Source organism: Apiospora hydei (assembly GCF_038363865.1).
Source record: "Apiospora hydei strain CBS 114990 chromosome Unknown utg000008l_segment0_segment0, whole genome shotgun sequence".
Classification (NCBI taxonomy): Eukaryota; Fungi; Ascomycota; class Sordariomycetes; order Amphisphaeriales; family Apiosporaceae; genus Apiospora; species Apiospora hydei.
The window spans coordinates 2,636,406-2,659,770 of NW_027117367.1; the positions used below are offsets into that span (position 1 = coordinate 2,636,406).

Genomic DNA, 23,365 nt, shown 5'->3' on the forward strand with positions numbered 1-23,365 from the left:
CACTGTCATCAGCATCTATATTATGGAGGAAGACGACTTTATAGCGTCGTCTCATACCTCGGGATTTGGCATGGTGACAGCTTGGTTTGATGGCAGGAACAATACTATAAGCTCATGCTTGACATGAGTCTATTCGGAGCAAAACCTGGATTTAAAGCCACCGTATACGGATATAGATGAAACTTCAAGTAAAAATGTTCCCCAAAACGAAAAGTCTACCCATACCAGTCCAGAGTTCTGGTTTGCCAGATATACTTGAGGCTATCACGGGGGAACGACCTCGAAGCATGTGGCTGTCCATTTTTATTTTACCGCCTTCTCCGTTGGGCTTAGTGCGGGGTGGAACTTAGCGTCTGTCTGCCGCATTCCTAGGGGCCACCATAGCAAGGAAAAGGAGTGAGCGCAGTGTCGATGCCCCATTAGTGACAGCTTGCCAGAAAAGAAGCCTGAAGCCTGAAGCTATTCTGCCACCAAAAGGAGCAACACGTAATTATACCAGCTTCACATGCCTAGCCCTTCTTCGTTTCACGACGGTTTTGTTTGTTTCTGTTTGATTGTCCTGCGACTGCCCGACCCTTGCGCATGCGTCACGACCGACCAGCATGAACTTTCTCAAATCTGCAGTGGCTTCGGCCATTGCTCAAAGGCCCCCGTTTCCCTACTCCTTTGGCGACAAGGTCGACATCGACTCCTCCATCTGGACGCTATACAATGGCACGAAACGAGTTAGTACACTCTGCAGCGACCAGCAATCCGCGAAAGTCAGAAGCTCACAATGGTTATAGGAAGATGGCAGCAATTGCAGCATCTTCTCCTTCGATGTTGTCGCAAACAAGGGCCGATTGGCCCTCGCCAAGAATGCGCTCAAGAAACTGCGGACGATGCGACACCCTGGCGTCATAAAAGTTCTGGACGCGGTCGAGGTACGGACGAATGGCTAGGCGAAGTGCCACGAATGCGAATGCTCACGACTAGAACAGACCGAAACCTACATCTACATTGCGACCGAGCGCATTGTCCCACTGCGGTGGCATGTGAAGAGGAAGAGCTTGAGCCCAGAGACGATGAAATGGGGGCTTTACAGCGTTGCAGTACGTCTGGCTTCGGGGAATCCCTTCTCGACACTACAACATATGCTGACTTGTTGAAGCGCACGATCAAATTCATTAACGACGAAGGCTCCTCGATACACGGCAATCTCAAGATCGCGTCTATATATACGTCCGAGAGTGGCGAATGGAAGCTGGGCGGCTTCGAAGTGCTGAGCAACGTGAAGGATGACGACGCCGTCGTATACACATACGGGAGCCTGGTGCCCGACTCGGGGAGATATGCGCCCCCAGAAGTCGCCCGCGGCGGCTGGGATTCCATCAAGAAGAACCCGCACTCTTCTATCGATGCCTACAACTACGGTACCCTGATTTACGAGGTCTTCAACGGCGATTTTGTGGGCGCCGATCAAGCAGGTCAGACGAAGGGAATACCGCCAGCCATGCATGCGAGCTATAAGCGGCTAGTCAACGCCAACCCGAAGGCCAGAATTACGGTCGGTGCTTTCTTACAACAAGGACAAAGGTCCGGGGGCTTCTTCGACACTTCCTTGATTAAGTTGACCGATGGTATCGACAACTTGGGAATGAAATCGGAGGAAGAAAGGGAGGCATTCCTGAGCGACCTCGACTCCTTGACCGACGACTTCCCCGAGGACTTCTTCAAGATGAAGGTGCTACCAGAACTGCTCAAGTCTGTCGAGTTTGGTGGCGGTGGTCCGAAGGCCTTCGGCGTGGTTATGAAGATAACTACCAAGCTCTCTAGCGACGACTTCGAAGCGCGAGTTCAGCCAGTGGTAATTAGACTATTTGGCAACCCTGACCGTGCGATTCGGGTCTGTCTGTTGGATAACCTGCCTCTTATGATCGATCGTCTCCCAAACAAAGTTGTCAATGACAAGATCTTCCCTAACCTGGTAGGTACTCGTGTGTGGTCGTATTCTTGGCGTATACTGACTTTGCAACGTTAGGTTTCTGGATTTACGGACTTGGCACCAGTGGTGCGAGAGCAGACACTCAAGTCAGTTCTGGTGATCATATCCAAGCTTTCAGACCGAGTCATCAACGGCGAACTCTTGAAGTACCTCGCCAAGACCGCCAACGACGAGCAACCCGGCATCAGAACCAACACCACTATCTGCCTAGGGAAGATTGCGAAGAACCTGGGAACGTCGTCGCGGTCCAAGGTGCTTATTGCCGCCTTTACTCGTTCGTTGCGCGATCCATTTGTGCACGGCCGTAGCGCGGCTTTGATGGCACTGGCCGCGACCACGGAGCATTTCACCGATGAGGATTGCGCGACGAAGCTTATGCCTGCCATCTGCCCCTCCCTTATTGACAAGGAGAAGCTTGTGCGAGATCAAGCCGTGAAGACATTGGATGTGTACATGCAGAGGGTTCGCAAGGCTGCGTCCGCGATGCCCGACACGGTGTTACCCGCACAAACCGCAACCGAAGGCGGCGCTGCTGGCCCCGTATGAGCACGCCGCAGCCATCCGAGGCTTCATCCTGGACAGGTTGGGCCATCTCCTCATTCACCAACAAACTGTCCGCCGCGGCTGGCGAGATCCAAACCGGCGCTGGTGCCAATGACACCGCGAACCCAGCAAGCGTCAGCGCGCCTACACTACCGGGATCTGCGCGCATGACCCCCACGACGTCCTCCGCATCCGCCCTCCACCGCCAGGCCGTCGCATCGCCTCCGCCACCCGCCATGTCGCGGGCGTCTTCCACCACGGCGGCCGAGGCCTACTTCAAGGACCCCGAGCCAGCCTTCGAGGACGATGGCGCCGATGATGCTTGGGGCGACATGGGTGACATGGACGAGAACGACGACGGCGACGATACCTTCTTTGATGCCAAGCCGGCGGCGGCGTCGAAAGCTGCCGTCAAGAAGGCCCCCGAGCCCGCGCCTTTTGACGACGGCTCCGAGCCTGACTTTGCCGGCTGGCTCGCGGCGCAGGCCTCCAAGAAGAGCGGCGCGGCCGGCGGCAAGCCACTTCCCAAGGGTCTGTCCAAAGCTGGAGGATCCGCAGCAACTTCGAGAAAGTCCAGCGCAACATCCGTGGCGAAGCCGAAAGCGAAACCCGTCGTGGCCAAGAAGATTGATACGATGCCCAAGGAGACTAATGACGATGAGGATGGCTGGGGTGATGGATGGTAATCAGTACTTTGACGGGGGTGCTAGCGGAGCTATATAGAGGAGGGACGAGATGCGAATTCATGGACATTGGTATTGGCATGGCATGGCGTTTTGGGAGTTTGAGCCCTACTCGAATATTCTTCTGCCTTTCTGGTTAATCGAGGTATATATCACATAATCATCTCAGGCAAGACGCCCAATATTGAAAATCAGCATCACATATATCTTGATTATGATTACTATGATCACGGAGACCAAGTCTGGAAGAAAAGATTGAAGCAAAAACTGTATTAATGCCTCGTGAAGCTGCTCGCTTTCCTGTGCTATCTGGATGCGATTATCGCATCGAGAAAAACGTCTGGAACCGCTGGTTGGGGACCCAAAACCAAATGCAACGGGTCTACTATACCTAACATAGAATGCAAGGAGGCATGGAAAGAATGAGAAACAAAAGGCAAATCGATATCTGACTCCCCTTCCCTCTAACGCCATGGGGGCCGAAAAGTGAGATCCCCCCAACGAGAAAACATGCTGTCGGGTTGGGATATCAATGATGAAAACAAGTAATACAAAATCTCCACAACAATGGTGCTGGCTAGGCAATACCACCTGCTCTTCCAAATGAAACGCTTCGACCAATGACAACCGAAAGAAAAAGGCGGCGACGTGGACAAATGCTGTTTAAGGACGACGCTGCTACTGCTGCTCATCACGTTGGTATCGTCGCCGGAGTCGCTCCTGGAGTTGCAGCTGGACGTAGAGCGGTGCGTCCTCCCAGTCAGAACCAGAACCAACGGCTTCGTCGGCATCAGCTACCTCAACCGCCTCGCTTTCGAGACTATCAAGTGGAAAGTCGTCTACCCAGCTATCACCAATCGCACTGGCATCCTCGTCGGCCACTCCTTCAGCATCACCGTTGGTATTGTCGTTAGACGCACTGTCAGGTATACCATCGGCCGCCGCTGCATTCATCATCGCATCAGCTGTACCGGCGTCTGCATTGCTGACATAGGGAGAAGGCGGGCGCCTGCGGGGTTGGTCACCTCTGTTGCCTCCTCTAGGCAAAGGTCTGCTAGGACGGCCGCGTCTCACATTCTGAGTGCCTGAGGGTCCTGCAGTCGAGCTTCTGCGATCATTTCTCTTCTTAGTCTTGGCCTGCTTGCTGAAACTGCCTGACGCTGATCTGGCCAACTGCCTGATCGACTTCTCTTGCGTGTCTCTGCGATGGACGGGGCGAGGTTCCTCCTAGCGAGCCTCTGAGTAATCGTTCAAAGCGACACACACAGCACCGCGATGGTGTCCGTTGTACTGCCGAATCACTTGCTGGGAGTGGAGCTCCCAAAGCCGCGCGTAATGATCCGAGCAGGCTGTCACCAGATAAGCCGAGTCGGCGCTGAAGGCACAGTCCCACACCCAGCGTTGATGGCCTGTAAGCGTAGCTTCCAGGGGCCAGGGCTTAGGCGCGTTGGGGTCCTTGGGTGGGTTGCCATTGGCATCAGGGGACGTGATGGCGTTTGGGCTGATGGTATTGTTGATAGTATCGGAGGGGAGAACGCGGGGAGTGGAAGTTTGGGGGTTGATGATGGGGACCTCGATGGAAGGATCAACGTCGGCAACGACCCAAATCTTGGCGGTATGATCTGCTGAGCAGGTCGCTAGCTTCTTAACATCTGGCGACAGTAGAATGCGCGTGATGTACTCCTTGTGCGCAGAGAAATGAGTAACCGGGAGCAGCTGAGTGTGATGGAAGTCTTGAATCAATGCCCAGACGTAAACGTTGCCCTTCGTCGTTGTTAGCTAATCCATATGCATTGGCAAACGCAGCCTAAACTCACGTTATTGTTCGCTGCACAGAGCAGTGTTCCATCGCTGGCGACCGTGACACTGCTGACGCTAACGTCTTCCTCGGGAATCAGCTCGTGGCTGCAGTTGTTCTCTGCCAGATCCCAGATTCTGACGGATCCTCTGCGGTCGCAGCTGATGATCTCGCCCTGGTTGGGGTGGATTACGACGTCGTTGACGGGGCTCCCGTGGCTGTACGTTCGCTGGACGGTACCGCTGCGCGTTTCCCAGATCTTGACATATCCGTCTTCCGAGGACGTGACCATCCACTTGCCCTCGCAGTGGAATGCGACGCCGGTGATGTTGCTGGTGTGGCCTTCGAAGGTGAGGAGGGGGTTGGGATTCGTCGACTTGATATCGTACAGCTTGACGGTGTGGTGACCAGCGGCGGCCAGGAATCGCTTGTCGGGGGAGATGCATAATCGGTTCACCTGCGAGTCGGGGTGTTGGATCGTCCGCGAACAGATTCCGGATAGGGCCTCCCAGAACCTGAACAGATCAGAGTCAGCATCGCGACATTCACATTACCCCACGGAGAACTATGTCGCTGTCGCGGCAGGCATACCTGATGGTGTGGTCGTAACCGGCTGCAGTTGGAGGTTAGCCACTTCGCATACGAACCACGGCTAACAAGGGACTGGGAGCTTGCTTACCTGTGCAAAGAATCACCGACATGATGAGTCTTGGATGTCGCAACCCTTCAAGCAGGCGTTGCTATGAAGAATGTTGTTTTTCCAAGTGGATGTTGCACAAAGAGGCGAGAAGCGAAAGTGAGAAAGCATTCAGCTTGGATTATTTCCTACGAAGTCAGTCGCATGCTGCAGAGCATCAATGCGCGGATTGGAGGCCATTTGGTAGGCGCGAACCAAGCAAGCTGGAGGGGAGCACCGTATCGATAACGATAAGGCTTCTCCAGTCTGCTAGCGTGTTAGCGATAGGACGCTAACGCTCACAGGGGTTAGCTACTGGATCTACCTACAGTGGCACATGTACTTCAGAGTCGCTCTTCCGCCAGCCCAGAGCGATGAGTTGAGGAAATCGCCATGCATCGAGTTGTGGTTAGGATGGCAAGATGGCAAGCCCCTTTCCCCAGATTCCGAAGTTGGTGGGCAGTGACTGCCCCTAAAACGACGTCGCGCCATCTTCCAAGGTTACAATACCTACACTAACATATATGCATGCCCGGGCTCGACATTCAAACCTCAAGAAGATGTTCTAATGGATGGGTGAGGCTGGATGTCACGACATCGAATAGGCCTCCTTGAATAACAGACGGTCACAGCATCCAGTCAACCCCTCTCCGTCAGTAGACCATCCTAGTTATGACGTGTACGCTCTTGTCTAGACGATATGCAACGGGAGCTTCGCCACATGGCGTTCTCCTGCGGTGACGAATGGGAGGTGCAACGATGGAAATGATATTTCGCCTTCACAGACACCGAGGATTTCTCATTGGTCTCTGCCTCTCAAAATGATTCTCTCGATCGCTAAGAAGTAGAAATGACCCTCTGATTGGGCGTTGTCGACACTCAGTCTGCCTGACTGCCTGGCTCAGCCATCACTTCTGCATACCCCGCCCAGAATCTGGCGCATGGGCTGACAGCCTGACGGGGGTGAGAAATACGATTGCGTTGATAGACTTCTCCCCATCTCACATTCTCCATTTCGTTTCCCATCCTCCGACGTTGGCAGCGCGCTGGCCAGCCTCCGGGTCTGAGAACACTCTCGTGATCCATATAGTCTACATCTTCTTGAAGACGTAGCTCCTACAAAACCTACAGCCGCCCTATGTCAACTGCTTTCAGAAGTTGTTTCCCCCAATTTTTGGTCTGCAGCATCTGTAGATCAATAAGATGGAATCCGGTATTGGTTCCCGAACGCATGTCGCGATCCCAGCTACGGGGTTGACTACCGTCGTTGAACCATCTCAGCCATCGATTGAGTGAGTGGCAACATATTATATGTAGTCATGTATACAAGCTGACCTCCCAAGTATCGTATTCGTACATGGGTTTACGGGTCACCCTGAAAGAACTTGGACCAAAGCCAAAGGAGACATCGACAAGTCCGATATAGAACCGTCGACTCACACGGGCGAAAGGCCTAATAAGATGCGAAAGCTCAATTTACTGCCAACCCCGAAATCCGACACAGGCCGAGGATCCAGATCGGTCTTTTGGCCCCGGGACCTTCTCCCTACAACAGTATCTAATGCTAGAGTCATGACATACGGCTACGACTCGCATATCAGGCACCGGTTGGGTCCAGAGCGCAGTCGAAGCACTGTGTATGACATAGCCTGGGATTTTCTTGTTGCCCTGGAGGCTTCGAGAAGGTCTGATCCAGAAAGGCCGATCAGTCTCATCGCGCACAGCCTGGGTGGTATTGTTGTGAAGGAGATGCTACGAAAGTCCAGCACATGTGGACAGAGCCACTTGCGTCCGGTCTTTTCCTCTATGGTAGGCGTGGTCTTCTTCGGCACTCCACATGGAGGTGCCGATCCGCGCAGCTTCCTCAAGACCGTCGCAGAGCATCTACTGAGGGCGACGGGATTCACCGTTAACCAGCAAATCGCGGATACCCTCCTGCCTTCATCAGAGCGTCTTCGAGAGCTTCGAGATGAGTTTGCTCCTATGGCTCGTCAGCAGGGCTGGGCTATCCATTCCTTCCAAGAACAAACGGGGGTCAAGGCTCTCAACGGCGGGAAGGTAGTAGAAGACACCTCTTCATACCTGAACGCCCCTGACCTCGAGGTTACTGAGCATATTTTCCAAAACCACATGGAAATGTGTCGCTTCGTTGGACCTCATGATCCCGAATACCGCAAGGTAGCTGCTGCAATTAGTCGAATTATGGCTAAGGAAGGCAAGGCCAAGACCGATCCGGACCACGTCACAAAGCCCCATGTTGATTCAATGGCACTGAAGGCAATAATGGACTCGCTGCGTTTTGATCAAGACGATGCTCGACATCAAAACATCAAGTCAGCTCATGCCAAAACTTGCAAGTGGCTACTGAAGAGCGATACGTACTCGGATTGGGTCAAATCCTAACATCTTGAGGATAACCACGGCTTCTTCTGGATGAAGGGAAAGCCTGGAACCGGAAAGTCCACCATCATGAAGTATCTCTTGGCAAATGCTCGACGCACGATGAAAGATGTGGTACTCATCTCTTTCTTCTTCAACGCCCGGGGGCACGCGCTAGAGCGATCAACTATCGGCATATACAGGTCGCTCTTGCTGCAGCTTCTTGAGAAGAAACCCTCGCTTCAGCCAATGTTAGGATTCGATTCCCTTCGGAACCGGGACGCTTTGAGTTGGAGCGTCGAGCTACTGAAGTCCTTATTCGAGCAGGCAGTCCAGAGTCTAGCAGACACTCCCGTTGTCTGTTTCATTGATGCTCTAGACGAATGCCCAGAGGCTGAGGTTCGGGAAATGGTTCAATCGTTCTCACATCTTGGCCAACTTGCAGTATCTGCTGGGCATCGGTTCAAGGTCTGCTTTTCCAGCAGACACTACCCACACGTCACCATTGACAAGAAGATTGAGCTTATTCTCGAAGAGCAAGATGGGCACGGCGAAGACATTTCCCATTACGTGGCAAGCGAGTTGAAAATTGGCCAGAGCAAACTGGCCAATGAAATCAGGCAGACTGTGCAGGCCAAGTCCTCTGGCATCTTCATGTGGGTGGTACTCGTGGTTCAAATCCTCAACAAGGAATACGACAGTGGAAACATCCATAATCTTCGTCGACGACTCAAGGATATCCCAGAAAACCTCCATGAGCTGTTCCGAGACATACTCACCAGAGATGCTAGGAATGGAAAAGAGTTGATACTATGTCTTCAATGGGTTCTCTTCGCTAAGAACCCGCTGAAGCCGGCAGAACTGTATTTTGCAGTTTTAAGCGGTGTCGACTCCGAAGCCGTCAGGGACAGCAACATGGAAGACCTCTCCGAGTCTGTCTTTGACAGATACATTCTGATCTGTTCAAAGGGACTGGTCGAAACCACGAAGTCAAAGAGCCGTACAGCCCAGTTCATCCACGAGTCTGTCAGGGATTTCCTGTTGAAGGATAATGGTTTCAACTCTATCTTAGCAGAAGATGCCCGTCAGAGCTTTGAAGGACTCGGTCATGAAAGTCTCAAGCAATGCTGCTTAGCCCAGATGGAGATCGCAAAGCTAGACGAATTTCCAGACGGCATCCCATCCATGTTATCGACACGATTCCCATTCCTTTGGTATGCAGTCAACGCCGTTTTACATCATGCAGACAGAGCAGAGGAGCTTGGAACCTCCCAATGTGGATTTTTGGCCAGATTCCAGACTGCAGAATGGGTGGAACTAAGCAACTCATTCGAGAAATACCAGACTCGTAAATACCCACACGACGCCAGGCTTCTGTATATCTTAGCGGAAAAGAATTTGTCGCTTCTTATCGCAATACACCCAGCAGCCTCGACCTTTCTCAACATGGGAGAAGAACGTTACAGTTGTCCTTTGTATGCTACTTTAACAATGGGAAACTGGGACGCTGCCAAAATACTACTCTGGCGCCTAGTTAAACATTTCCCTGACACACACGAAGCGCGGATACGCTTTGAGGATTTGTTCTCACGGAAGGAACCCTGGCAAGCCTTTTCTCGAACATCCCAGTTCCACAAACCCGCGGAACTACATATCCAGTTATTGCGAAGCAGTGACGAATTGTCGTGGTTTTTCCTAAGTGCTGGACTAATAAGCAAAGAATACATTCAAAGCAACAGCTCTGAGCTTTTTTTGGCCGCGGCCATGTATAGCCGCGAGCTGTTCGCTATTGAGATTTTGAAAAGAACTGCTACGGATCAGATCAGAGTGTGGGAGACCAACCCTCTACACACAGCAGCACGACATGATCTACCGATCGTGACGGCATCATTGCTAGAGTCTCGGGACGACGTTAATTTTCGTGACAAACAAGGGCAGACGCCTTTGTCGTATGCGGCAACTCACAATAGCCAAGGAGTTGCAAAGTTGTTGTTGGACACTACCGAGGTAGAAGCTGATGCCCGTGACGAAAATGAACGAACAGCTTTGTGGCACGCCTCAGCTGCCGGAAGCGAGGAAATTGTGAAGTTGTTGTTGGCCTCGAGAAAGGTTGATATCAACTCCCGCGACAATGACGGAGAGACGCCTTTGCTCTGTGCAGCAATTAAAGACCACCAAAGGGTCACAGAACTGCTACTGAGTTTTGACGAGATAGAAGTTGATGCCCCTGACAAAGAGGGGCGAACGCCTTTTTCGTATGCAGCAGCTGGCGACTATGAGGGCGTCGTCAAGTTATTACTGGCCTCGGGAAAGGCGGATATCAACTCTAGAGATATTCGGGGACGTTCGCCTTTATCGCATGCAGTGTCAAACGGATTTGACAATGTCGTGAAGCTATTGCTGTACTCTGGAACGGTTGACATAAACTCTGGCGATAATGAAGGGCAGACATGCCTGTCATACGCGGCGATGGACGGCCATTGGAAAGCTATCGGCTTGCTATTGCGATCCGGATTGGCAGAAGTTGACAGCCGAGACAGCCGAGGACGGACCCCCTCTCCTGGGCAACAAGATTGTTGGCCAATGGTTATAATTTCTCCTCCCAAGTGGATGACTTGAAAATAACCATCAATATGCTGACAGACAGGGACAGGGGCCAGGCTAATGTCAACGCTCGCGATAATTCAGGCCTGACACCTTTGGCTTGGGCTCTCACTCCGGGAACGTCGAATGAAGCTACCTACAGAGACGACCTATTGCCTCAAGTGGAAATTGTCCGTCTGCTTCTTGACATAGGGGCAGATCCGGCAATTGCGGATTCTGATGGTTATACACCGTTCGATCGTCTGAATCTCTTTGCGCGGGATTGCTACTGCTCAAAATGGGGTCTTGGGAAGTTACAAAGAGTAAAGATTATGCTGAGACCCGAGAGCTTAGAATTTTAGGCTCTTTAACTTGAGTGGATCAAATTCAATAGGAGACTGATATTCAATTTTATACTATACGATCTTTCAATTGTCAAAGGAATTTACATAGCTTCTTATTTTACAGATACATTCCGAACTGTTCCAAAGGACTGATCGAAACGACAACTTTTAGAAATCGAGATAGGAATGCAAGAAGGCAATGTTGCATCAAACGGACTAGACTGAAACTTGGGTAGCTACGTTCTATGAATGCATTATAACTCGGAATTGGATAAGTAGTTTCAACGCTCTTCTGATTCATCGGATCAGTTATGCGTTCTGTCGCTCCGCTTACGTCAACTTTCTGGTCCTCCAGCTCTTGCAGAACTGTGCCTCGCTGGTGGGCTTCTCTAACAAATTCTCTCATACTTTTTGTTACCAACGTCAGCGCATCGCACAGATACCGGAAGTCCCAGGTTTGGAAAATGGCGGCGGCATGGCTTACCGACACTGTTGATGCCATCGGCACCAACTACAATATCTCCCTTGGCACAGGTGCTGTTTGAGACTATACAGCTGAGCTTGTCCTCGAGATTAGGAATGGAACGCTGTAATCGGGATTCGAGTAGATAGTGCCTACAGAACGTCTAAATGTCTAGCCGTATGCAGATCCAGACTGGCTTGTGGCCGACTCAGCGGCTATCTTCAGGTCCCTATTGAGAGTCTTGAAGTTCTGGAAGCTCTTTTGCCCAAAACTCCAAGTTGGCCCTACTACGAAGGCGAGAAGCCCACCGAAGTCTTCTCTCTGGATTAACGTGGTGCCACCAGGGGTATCTTGACTGGGAGTGAAGTAAAACTGATGCTTCCCCCAGAATAGAACAGGAACACTGCCCAGCCATTGGAAAGTGTCCGGAGAGTTATACTAATTCGCATCAATTTGTGAAATGTATATAGCGCAGACTTCAAGTGTGCTACTTACCAAGACAGTGGGCTGAAACTGAAATTTGAGGGGATAGCCTTTGATATTCACGTCCAGTTTGTCACCTGGTTTAAGGTTGGCCCGCTGGATGTTGGGATCAAGACATTTGATTTCGAAAATGCCATGCCACTCTTTGTGTTGTTGGAAGTTGAGGAACTAAACCTTGGCAGTCAGAGTTGAGATCAGAAGCGCCATGCACGTAATTGGAGAGTGAGTACCATTGATCGAACCGTCTCCGGTGGTGCTGCAACCTCGGTCTGGGTAGACACACTCTGAGACTGCCCCATCGTGTCCAGGCTGCTAGACTGTAGGTATTTTGAAGGTTGATGTGTGACGAAGCGGGAGGCGGGAGGGAGTCAAGGATTGCACTTCTTTATTCTCAGTATGACTGGTGGGGCCGCCTTGTAGTACCAACCTACATACAGCCATCCCTTGCGTCCTGTCTGCGATGTACCTACCAAGTGCAAGGGATGTTACAGTTGCAGGTGACCAGCGAAATTGCACTACCAGAAGCGCCCCCAACCTTCCCACGACTCTATCACACCCAATAGACTGATATTCAATTTTATAGGGCTATAGTACTTTTCAATTTTGAAAGGAATCTGCAAAGCTTCTCATATTAAGTATCGATGATATGTATGAAAACATGGCCGCCCAGCAGCCGCAAGAATCAATAAGAGCAGGTTACCAGAAGAAGCCCCCAAAATAATCCCTTGCACTTCATTTTGGTGGTTTGGACTTGTGCTGCTTGGTATGTTTCCTCGTACTCCTGTGTCCACGGGAGGACTCTCGTGGCAATAAGAAGTCGGCGTCAGGGGGCGAGCTCGGGTCTCCGTGAATCGGGCAGATTCCATACGCCACGAGTCTGCTGTTGTTGCAGTTCTCACAGCTGCGATTTTCAGTTAGTCGTAGGCGTTTGGGTGGGGGTAAATTGCTTAAGGGGGTGTCTCGTACTTCGTCTTCATACTGCCGTTGCATACTGGGCATGTGCACAAGAGCCTTCCACGGATACACTGGCAACTATCCTCCTCCTCATAGTATGCTGGGTTGGGTGCCTTCGGCATTGTTGCTCGTTGACCGTGGTCGCGTGATATTTTCAAGGCTTCTGGGTCCTGATATTCGCCTTGCTTTAACGGGACGTTTGCTTGAGTCTGATCGTACTGTTTTGTTTCGGACTCTTGACTTCCTGTGCCGTGAGTATCTTGGAGGCTTATGGGGAAATAAACGGCCTGAGCTGATATCGTCAGATTTGGAATGACGTTTGGTTTAATATTCCAGGGGTAGTTACTTGACAAAACGTTTACTTGGGTGGGAATCCTTGCTTTATATAATACGGCCTCTTGTTGCCCCTTTAGAACAAAACACCTCGGCTCCAGATGCTTTCATAGGCATTGGTGACATCCCGCCTCCTGTGAAGTTCATCAAAATGAACTATTGTGAGACCAGTAAGCAGAATCGACGTCAGACACCATGAGATTTCTAAGACATGTACACCACCGGTCTTGATTGCCTGACTCGATAGCAGTGGCGTCGTAAGGCACCGAGGCACAGCTATAATTATCAACATTGGTGTTAGAGTCTCGGGGCAATGTTTGCCATAGAGTGACGTAGGGTAAGCATGTTTCGGCCGCATGCTCTTCCCTTTTCCTCGGGTGGCACAAGCGGCTTGGCTGAGCTCGGGGGACCTGCATCTGACGGGAGGCAGGACATTGGATGACTTCTGGCATGTGCAATCAAACCAGATCTCGAAAGTTGACTGATCATTCTCAGGCGAAAGCTGGAGATCGAAAAGCCCACGCACGATATGCAGATGATCGCCAATGTGACAAGTGCGACTCAAAGAAAGGGGGAAATGTGTTGAGGTTACGCGTGCTGCTGGGCCTGAGCGCCCTCTCCTGCTCAGTACAAGGTACGGGCAGTGTTCGATGAGCATGAAGCTTGCAGTTCAGCATGACAGATCCTGCGCAAATCCGCCGAGGGGGGGTGAAAGAAAAAAGGGCAAACCTGACCCAATGAACGCGCGTAAGCCATGTGTCGAGTCCTGTCGGTAGCCGTGGCACCGTGCTACCGCCACTTTGACCCGATGGTACTCTAAGGGCGCGGGATTGGAGACACGTAGTCCTCTCGATCCTCGGAATTCCGTCCGTGCCTTGGTAACATGGTCAAGGCCTTTAGGTTTGCCCCGTCCGCCTGCCGGACTCGTGAAGGAGGGAGCGTGAAACAAACATAAGCGGTGACAGAAGGCGACGGGATGTGCAGGGGACTCCATGTGGCTCAAACGCCCCGAAGTGATGTTGGTGACACGCTATACAAGGGATCAGAAAGCTGATTTGCTATGTCGATTTCTGGAAAATGGCGAAGTAATAAATCCTCGACGGCTCGTACGCTTTCGCCATGTACATCGCCGACGCCAGGTCGAGCTCAGTGGCGATGGTGGGCTGATTGGACCTGCATGCCTCTTTTGAGATGATAGATCGAGAAACACCATTTGCTTGATTACATAAACTCACTTATACACACACCCTCTTGTCGCGTGGTAACGGTCCATCCCGCCGACGCGCGTAGGGCAGTGTGCAAACGGTACACTGCAGCCGGGAAGTACTCAAACATGTGGTACTGGGAAAGGAAAAAGGATCTTGCTTCACATAAAGTGGCATAAAGTGGGATGGACTGTCGGCGGGCAAGGTTTGAAACGTAGCAATCACGCCAGTATCAGGATGCGAGTAAGAAAAACAGCCTCTGTCGTGGCCACGAAGAAATTGCTGCTTGTGCGGGCCGGTCCCGAGACATCGCGTGTATATCCAGTCCGCTGTCAAGTTCTTCCCGATCCCGCCCATGCTGGATGCCGGCGGCTGCAGCCGAATATATGCAGGATTCCCGTCGATGCGTTATCTGGCATGCCGCGTACTTCTTCCTTCACCGACGGTTACAGGAATGATATTTTGGCCGAGAGATCTCTCGATCTCAACAACACGACATCGTACGTTCAAATAATAATCTACGTTGCACGCTGTGACAGGTATATCATTCGAGGCGGGTAAACATCGACCCCCTGAGAAGGAAATGGCAAACAGTGGAGATAAGAGCATGAACGCGTCACTGGGGCACGGATGGGATGAGAAGGACGAAGGGAGACGTAATCATAGCAGCATGGATTCTATCCACCCGGGAAAGCTGGGCAGACTCAGAGCTAGATGTCTCTCAGTATCGAAGCGAGGTCCAGCAAAGCTCAATACTGATCTCGGGACGAACCAAGGAATAAGAATAAATCAAACGCAAACAGGGCAGACAATAGTGAGCCATGCGCTGCCCAAATCCTTTGTCTTGTATGTACCAGGTGACGTGACAAGAGCCAGGCATGAGGTATCCATCATCAGCGCGGCCCACAAGACCTTCATAGAACAGCAGTGGTCATGGCCGGTATCTGATAGAACCTGCCTCAAGTTCATCTGCTGCTGCGGGTGTTGGACGCAGCCTGGCGTCCATTACCGTGGGAGCGACGATGGTTGGATCTTCTGTTGTTGGATCCCGGGCTAGAATGGGTGTTGTTTTGTCCCTTCTGAACAGGGGCCATTGCGCCAGGCCCGAAGTCGAATCCAGTCCCACCACACTGGGCGCATGTTAAGACGCTACGTATCACTCGTCAGTATCCAAGCTGTGAAAGAGTCGAGCGCTGATGGCTCACAGTCTATGAAGGCCTCTGCAGTTGGAGCAGGCATATACAGGCTGTAGCTCGTCGCCTATTCCAAACATGGACCAATCTTCCTGGGATCCTTCAGCGTAATGATACGATGGCTCTTGACGTTGCTGTCCATCGTCGAACGGTGGTGCCTGTTGTGACGACATATCTGATCAAGAAGAAGAAATTCTGGGTTCTTTTAAGACGGCTGGATAATGATACCCAAGTTTGTTGATCAAAGACGTGGTTGCAAAATCATACACCAGTGGCTACCTACTCGGTAGGTATATCACGCCTTATTTATACCCGTCATGGTCTACCGCTACTCAAGTCACGATGATCGTTGCCTCTATAATAGCAACGTACTAAACAAGGCCATGTAGTTCGGAATCCTGCTCACCGCCGTTGACATCGACAGGAACAAGGACATCTTCCGTTCCTAGAACGGGCGAATGATCATGTCCCGACGGGTGGCCTGTCGTCTGATTTGCGAAGGAGGGTGGCTGCAAAGCGCAAGGCAACCATCAATCGGAGCGGCAGTTATCTTATCTTCCATCGAACCCTGCAGGGAATGAAGCTAGCATCCCTGCAGATTGGACAAAGGAATACGGCCAATCGATTCGCTCTTTCCCATCCTCCTGCCAAGCGTGGCTGACCTTCTCGTGGAACCTACCAGGATCCGACAGGGAAGGAAGGTGCTTCCCAGTCCCAGTCAAATCCCCAACATTAGGACCTTAGCTTCGAGCTTCGAGCTAGATTGGGTTAGGTACTTGGGTAAGGTAAGAAAGAACCACCCGATTGAACTCACTGCGCAGGATAGGCACTGGGAAACCAAGCAACACACTACCTATTTTCAATATTCATCATCATCATCATCAAATCGTTTATCCTGCTCAAGCATGTTTCCACAGTTTCTCTATGCTTATCATTCTCGTGGATCACACTTGCATCGGTTCCTGGACCTGCTCTTGAAGCCCGCTCGGCTCGGGGCAAACCCGGCTACCTGCATCACGTTCATTGCCGCATCAATCATTAGGCACTTTATCCAACACACTCTCTTCTTCTAGCTCTGCGGGATCTTTTGCCAGCGAAGAGTAGCGGTGTCTTCTTCTCCTCCCCCATCAACTGCCATGTCACAGCATGATTGTACCATTCATCGGCCATCTGAAATCACCAGCAGGTTCAAATCTATTAAATTGACGTGATATCAGAGAACAGACGTCATCATCCATATTGTCAAGACCATCAAAACATCGGATGCTTGACATTGGATGACAGGTGCAGAAGTAGTTCATCTGATCTATGGGGCATCTCGTACAACGTGAGATACCCATTGGCCCAACTGGTAGGTCTCATGGATACAGAGCGTACCCCGGGGAGCAACGCTACGTAACCTGTAAGTAGTACGGACACTCATTCACCCGGAAGTTTCGCAAACTTCCGAGGTACCTTGTACAAACTCGAATTTGCCAACCCGTAAGTGTTTCATTCTAATGTCAGGCCGTTATGGATGTCTCCCATTGGGCACGCATCGAACATAGATGGAATGATCTCATCAGGACACATCTCGACCGGTCCTTTCTTCTTGTATGAGCGAAACCTTCCCTTCTTTCTCTACCTCCTGGCATCTCGCATATGTTTCTTCCATATCTCTTTCTGTCACAGTGTCCCACCAGCACGCGCGCCATCGATCTCATCTTCCGATATCCATCTATTACCTGGGTGATACAACACTCCTCAAGGAGGCGCATTCTGCCGCAGCTTGTGGGTTCACAGAGTTAGCTGCCCCCTTAACTTACCGTTACCGGCTCGATCATAGTGTGTATCACTGCCACGCCCTTTGCGGGCGTGACCAAGGCGACAAAATGGAATTGGTTGCCTCAGCTTCAAGAATCAGCAACGAAGCAGTGATTGGCCAGAGGCCAATGCATGTGTTACCAAAGTGCGACTATCGGAGCAATTGCGGGTAAAAGGTCCAGAACGTGTTTCTCCCCTTTCTCTTCGGCAGCGTCACGATGACCAGGGACACGACAAAGCGCTCGTCATTGGCGATCTTACACACAATTTCCAACGTCGATCGTGCTCACACCGGAGAGCGAAATGCGCTATCCGAATTTCGGTCTGCCGATTTTGGCCAGTTATATTACTCCACGATTGACACCCTTCCGGTGCGCCATCAGGACCCCTGTCTTGCTGGTAAGACGATCTAGCACCATTGCCGTTATCTGATTAGATCTACCAATACACATGGCCGGCAATTGCTGCCCCACGGCTTCGAGCGAATCGCTAAAGGCAACACTTGCCGGGTACTTCCTGGAACGAGCGGCATCATCGTGAACTTCGTCGTCGCCAGTCATGCGTCACTCTTTTTGCCCAGTCACGCAAAGCCACATCGACACCTTGTGAGACCCATGATCGCCAAATCTAGTCTAACGGCGACGCCGAAGGTACAAAGCATCATGGGCGCAGTTGCCAAGCTTTAGGTCGATTCCCACCTGCCGCTATCCGGACGACATATCTCGATATGTCTGCGCTTTCTAGAGTGGTTCATCGGATCGGATCTTGTCTGATTCATCGTGGTTGGTCCTCCTCCGCATCATTAACATTTCTCTCGGCACATCGACTTTCGAGTGACACATACCATATAGAAGCTCCTACTATATCCAGCAGGGGATATCCATATCACAAATTCGGCAACCTTCTAAAACGCTGATGTGAGTCTACATGGGTTGCTTTCGCGTTCCTAACCAATTGCTCAGGTCGGCATACTCGGGTTTTGGCGAATATACAGCTCGGTTACTGTCCACAAATTGCAGTCCTATATAGGCGGCTATCTTCCACCATGTTAAAGGATAGGTCGGTTTGATAGGATCTGTCTATTCAGGCTACTCGGCTATCTGCATAAGGCAAGGGGCAGCTCATTCTTGGCAACCGAACCTTTTTGACTTCATGGCACAACCATAGAGCAGTCACGGTGATGTCATCTCTCCCACTGAGCATATCCAGATGACACTCCCGTATCACGCAAATCCAGCTCGTCCACTGCATGACCTCCTCGTGGTTATCTCTCCGTACTCACCACATACCTACTCACGAGGGGATGGAGTCAAATCTCAAAAGGCGTGTTCCGTCAATTCCAGTCGGCCAGCACGTCTTATTTCATTCAATTCCGGGGGAAGGACACGAGTCAGTCATCCATTTGACCTGTCTTCCTTTGACCTGGCCAAAGGCAAGGGGTCAGATCATTGCATCACTACCTGTGCATCTCCCTGATTCCAACAACAGCGGCCGAAACTTGGGCAATATGTATGCCCAGAATATGATTCCACCATCAATCGGCCTCTGTATCTGTCACACTCCCTGTATCATAGCACGGATGATATTGGCCACTGGGCCGACGTAGCCCTTGATCAGCGTCCGAGTCCAGAGGCTATGCCACTAGACCTGATAGGAGACTCTACGGCTCAGGTATTGAGAGTGGCAGTTGCCATCACCGGTAGAGTGCGTCTTATTTCGATCATGGTTTGATGCAATCGGGTATTATCAGGTGCGGTAGCTCGGCATCGGCTCCCACGTCCTCTCCTGCCCTTGTTCGATCTTCCCCCTGTCGCCTGTGCCTGGGGCTTTGACCAAGATCGGCGCGCCTTGCTTGTTGGAGCGTAGTGGGAATCAATGCAACCAATCATGGCCCATACCGAGTCCCGCCCTCATCTTCCTGACACACTGCCGAATTGGAGGTTGATGGAGACAATACCTGGCGATGAGAAATTTTGAACATGAAAGGCAGGAATCGTGCATCGGCCCCTCACCCAACATCGAAACTGAGGAGTGCGTACGGGGGCGCAATCCATTCTATCCGTCAAAGCGCGAGATTATCGGCTGTGCGTAGACCCCGGCCAAGGTTGGCTGATTCAGAAACCCGACTTTGCTCTATCTTGACGACATATCCAGGCACTCGGACCTTGTGCAGACCCTGCTCGCATACTCGCTATGACCATGTCTATACTCGATCCGGCTGTCTGGACCCTCGAACCCGTGGATCATCGTATCCCCTTTGAGCATTGAGGATGCGACTGGCCGCTTCACCATGCTCCTCTCGGCTGGCTCTTCTCTTTTTGAGACTGCCGCCGATCCGGATCAGGCATATCCCTGACATTTCACCCTCAAATACCCTCGCTCCTCCTTATGCCCCTCTCCAACGAATGCAACACGCTATAGCTCACAATTTTTGCTAGTGGCCGTGTCCCTCATCTGCAGGAATATGCCGTTGAGATCTCCAAAATCAACATGCTTATATATAGTGACAAGTATATGGTATCGTGGCACTTTTTGATATGTCTTTCGCAAGCTTGTCAAGCCAGCCGACATATAGCTGTCCCCCAATCTTCCGCGGCGTCCACCGCCTCCCCAGTACTAGTGGATCTTGCCCTCTGAACAGCCGACATGTCTGCTTCAGATGATTTGCTGGCCCGATACACGGGGCACGACGTCCCCGTCAAATTCGATCCCGGCTTCGTGGTTTTGAGCTTTCTCGTCAGCCTTATTGGCGCCGGCTGTACCCTTGAACTTATCAACCGCCGCACTTCGCTGAAGGGCCTCTTCAACCAGTAAGTACGACAAAGCCAACAACCTGATGAAGCAAACGAAAGCTTACATCTGAACCACAGTCTCCTTCTCGTGGGTGCCGGTGTATCAATGGGAGGCATTGCCATCTGGTCGATGGTGAGTCAAAACACTGATTTCCGCCCAGATATTCTATCTACTAACACTCGTCAAAGCACTATATAGGAAACCGAGCAATTATCATCCTGAACAACGAACCCGAGTTACAGATTGTTTACTCTTCTGAAATCACCGCGGCATCCTTCTTCCTGCCCATCTTCGTCCTTCTCTTGGCCTTTATCGCTGTCGGCTCCGACGATGATATACCATGGTGGCGCGTGGGTCTCTCTGGCTCACTTTCTGGAGGCGCTATCTGCGGAATGCACTACCTCGGAAACGCATCTATCAGCAACTACCACTGCCAGTACTCTATTGGCAACGTGATAGGTGCTTCCATCATCGCCGTGTCGGCTAGCACCATCGCGCTATCCATGTTTTTCGTCTTCCGTGCCGCCTGGACTAACTCCTTGCTCAAGAAGACTGGATGCATGTTCTTGCTCGCCGGCGCCGTCTCCGGCATGCACTGGTGCGCCTCCGTGGGAACCAAATATTCACTGATTGAGTCGGCCGCCGCGGTCGGCAATGGAAATTCGCGCACAGCTACCACCGCCGTGGTCATCATTCTATCCTTCGTCGCTGCCTTGACCATGCTTCTGGCAGCCGCTTTAACCGTCAGAACCAAGCGCAAGTATGCCATTAAGGCGCAGTTAGTCACTTTGGCTGCAGCCGTCTTTGACAAGCAGGGGCGGATACTGGTCAGCCCAGACGGCTTACTGCCCAGCGAGAAGATTACCGATGCATTCCCCAGAAGTCGCACGACGATGTATTCACGACGGCCCATCCCCTCTTCCACTGGATGTACCGCGCTTCGCGCGACTGGTCGAGTGTCAGCTCTCTCCTACCTTGGATGTCGGACCATATTGCCAACCTTCCCCGTTATGGCCGTGACCGGTCGGCGGTCAAGATGTATGAGGAGAACGGCCAGCTCGTGGGTAGCTATGTGACTATCTTCAGAGAACTGTTTTGCCTGGCCGCCTCTTCGCTGGCGGGCAAAATGTCTGAAGACGTAGCCAATGCTGGCACGCTCTGGGACGAGATCTTCCATACTGGCAATGAAATCAAACCTACCACTACTGATGCCACGACGAAAGGGTCCATCCCTAGACATTTCATCCCAGACGAACCCAGCCGGCTCGAACAAGGTCTTGGTCACCGCCACGACTCCTACGGCCAGGGGTGTATCATGTTCCTCGTGCGCCACGTCGAGAGTGACAGTGATGTGGCGAAGCTTGAGGCAGCCGGTTTCCGTTTCGCCGACACACATCGTGTGGTCGACATAATCAAGTCCAGCATGCAGATCAAGACCCACCAGCTAGAAGAAAAGCTCCGTACTATGGCCAGCTATGCACCTGAGGATGGTCTTATCGAACCTGGCACCCATGTCGGTGTGTTTGCCATTCGCGCCCGCCTTGACAGGTTCGGCTTCGACGTGTTGGTAGACAGGCAGAAACGCACGGCGCTACCTACCGCCAGGCTTCCTTATAGGAGATTGGAGCAGTGGCAGGTGGACATTCTCTCCGACTTCGACGGCCTATATGTCCAGACACTTCTGATACGTCTCGCGTCAGCAAAACACTACACCCCGAGACAAGTCGATTTTGCCACACAACTTCGCCGCAGCATCACCAAACTCATGTTTAACTTCCCTGATGATATGGCGGATAGCGCGAGACTCTCATCGAAAGTCGCCCAGATACCCTGTCCGCCAGGTGAGAAAGGAGAAGGATCGACATGCTCAATCATCACATTGCAGATACTGCTCGACATTGGCTCCAACGTAGAGTCCCCGAGACACTGCTTCATCCCTTTGCAACTCCTCAAAATCCATCAGTTCATACTAGATAATTCCCTACAGAAAGCTGCCTTCTCCCGAGACTTGCACCGCGAAATGGCGGCCGTCATATCATACGCCCCCAAAGGCTCTACCGTGGTTAGTGAGCGTCGTCAGGGCAGCGCTTCCAATTATTCTTCGACCACAGAGCTCTGCACCCCACCGACTTCTGAGGAGCAGACTTTGGCATCTGGAAAAACCTCGTCCTCCAACGACCACCCTTCTGAACGCCCATCTACGCAGCATGGCCGCAAGCCATCCCTCATATTCGGTGGAATCATGGTGTCTCAGGAGATTGCCATTCAGGTAGAAGACGGGACCACGACGAGCCCCGTCCGCGAAGGGTTCACATCTCGAGCTTCTCACCGCTCCAGCTTCGGGCGTCTTTTGGAAGGGGAGCGGCCAAGGCGACGGCGGCCGCCAAGAAGAGCAAACTCAGCACCACGTCTACGGCAACGCCGGTGAGGTCGCAGCCTCACTCTGGCAACGATCCTCTGGAGATGAGGGAGTGTGCCGAGGTGGGCGGGCGGGCCATCTTGGCAAGCGGTGGCGACGCCAATCTTGTTGGCGCGGCGGAGAAGTGTGATGCTGAGGAGACGTATGTGGACGAGCTCTTTGCGAACTGTATAAGTAAGAGGCGTGCTTAGTCTGGTTTTCTTTTTGTCCAGCGTGATGCAATTTGTTGTGTAGGATACATAATGTTAATACCCCATTAATATGTGCATAAACGACTATGTCGTCCGGGTGCCAAGCTGGCCTGTTGGTCATGTATCTGTCTCTAAATCCTCTTAACTTTGGCCGGACAAAACTAGCTGCCCATTCATGCACAACCCGTTATTTTACATAAAGGTCTAGTCGAGAGAATGGCACCATCCTAAGAAACAAGACGGTTATATTGGTGTCTATGCCAGAAGAAGATAAGTTCCAAAGCTTCTATAGACTCACATCCCAGCTGTAGCAGTTGTATATTACCCCTATAGGGCTCGAAGTAATTGTGAAGCAAATCTCCTAAAAAGGAAACGCGTTTGCTCGTTACCGGAGTCGAACCGGTGACCGCCATTACTCTTATTATTGCAGTAACGGCTGCTCTACCGTTGAGCTAGACGGGCCTTGTAGTGAGGATGCGGAGTTGGTACTCGTCGATGGCTTAACGGCTACTATCAGGCTTCGCTGTGGTGATATGTG

The 23,365-nt window shown here is 51.7% G+C and overlaps 7 protein-coding genes across 7 annotated transcripts; 4 read left to right on the plus strand and 3 right to left on the minus strand.

Annotated features, from left to right (window-relative positions):
* Window positions 1–602: 602 nt before the first annotated feature.
* PG997_011397 (indole-3-pyruvate monooxygenase YUCCA10) lies at window positions 603–3,213 on the plus strand (the record flags this gene model as incomplete). Its single annotated transcript, XM_066815712.1, is given in 6 exon segments — window positions 603–725; window positions 786–923; window positions 981–1,091; window positions 1,151–1,966; window positions 2,021–2,524; window positions 2,542–3,213. 6 exon segments carry the CDS (start codon window positions 603–605, stop codon window positions 3,211–3,213), a joined length of 2,364 nt encoding a protein of 787 aa, XP_066665002.1.
* A 675-nt stretch (window positions 3,214–3,888) lies between these two features.
* On the minus strand, window positions 3,889–4,164 carry PG997_011398 (uncharacterized protein; the record flags this gene model as incomplete). Its single annotated transcript, XM_066815713.1, has 1 exon — window positions 3,889–4,164. One exon carries the CDS (start codon window positions 4,162–4,164, stop codon window positions 3,889–3,891), a length of 276 nt encoding a protein of 91 aa, XP_066665003.1.
* Window positions 4,165–4,437: 273 nt separating this feature from the next.
* Window positions 4,438–5,709, minus strand: PG997_011399 (WD repeat protein pop3; the record flags this gene model as incomplete). The annotated part of the gene is made up of 4 exons (XM_066815714.1): window positions 4,438–4,974; window positions 5,028–5,523; window positions 5,600–5,621; window positions 5,688–5,709. The coding sequence occupies 4 exons, from the start codon at window positions 5,707–5,709 to the stop codon at window positions 4,438–4,440; spliced, it is 1,077 nt and encodes a 358-aa protein (XP_066665004.1).
* Window positions 5,710–7,145: 1,436 nt separating this feature from the next.
* PG997_011400 (SesB protein) lies at window positions 7,146–8,087 on the plus strand (the record flags this gene model as incomplete). The annotated part of the gene is made up of 1 exon (XM_066815715.1): window positions 7,146–8,087. The coding sequence occupies one exon, from the start codon at window positions 7,146–7,148 to the stop codon at window positions 8,085–8,087; it is 942 nt and encodes a 313-aa protein (XP_066665005.1).
* A 66-nt stretch (window positions 8,088–8,153) lies between these two features.
* Window positions 8,154–10,682, plus strand: PG997_011401 (uncharacterized protein; the record flags this gene model as incomplete). The annotated part of the gene is made up of 1 exon (XM_066815716.1): window positions 8,154–10,682. One exon carries the CDS (start codon window positions 8,154–8,156, stop codon window positions 10,680–10,682), a length of 2,529 nt encoding a protein of 842 aa, XP_066665006.1.
* A 942-nt stretch (window positions 10,683–11,624) lies between these two features.
* On the minus strand, window positions 11,625–12,235 carry PG997_011402 (uncharacterized protein; the record flags this gene model as incomplete). Its single annotated transcript, XM_066815717.1, has 3 exons — window positions 11,625–11,891; window positions 11,949–12,104; window positions 12,179–12,235. The coding sequence occupies 3 exons, from the start codon at window positions 12,233–12,235 to the stop codon at window positions 11,625–11,627; spliced, it is 480 nt and encodes a 159-aa protein (XP_066665007.1).
* Window positions 12,236–20,070: 7,835 nt separating this feature from the next.
* Window positions 20,071–22,827, plus strand: PG997_011403 (uncharacterized protein; the record flags this gene model as incomplete). Its single annotated transcript, XM_066815718.1, has 5 exons — window positions 20,071–20,234; window positions 20,295–20,349; window positions 20,406–21,044; window positions 21,071–22,513; window positions 22,555–22,827. The coding sequence occupies 5 exons, from the start codon at window positions 20,071–20,073 to the stop codon at window positions 22,825–22,827; spliced, it is 2,574 nt and encodes an 857-aa protein (XP_066665008.1).
* Between the last annotated feature and the right edge of the window lie 538 nt (window positions 22,828–23,365).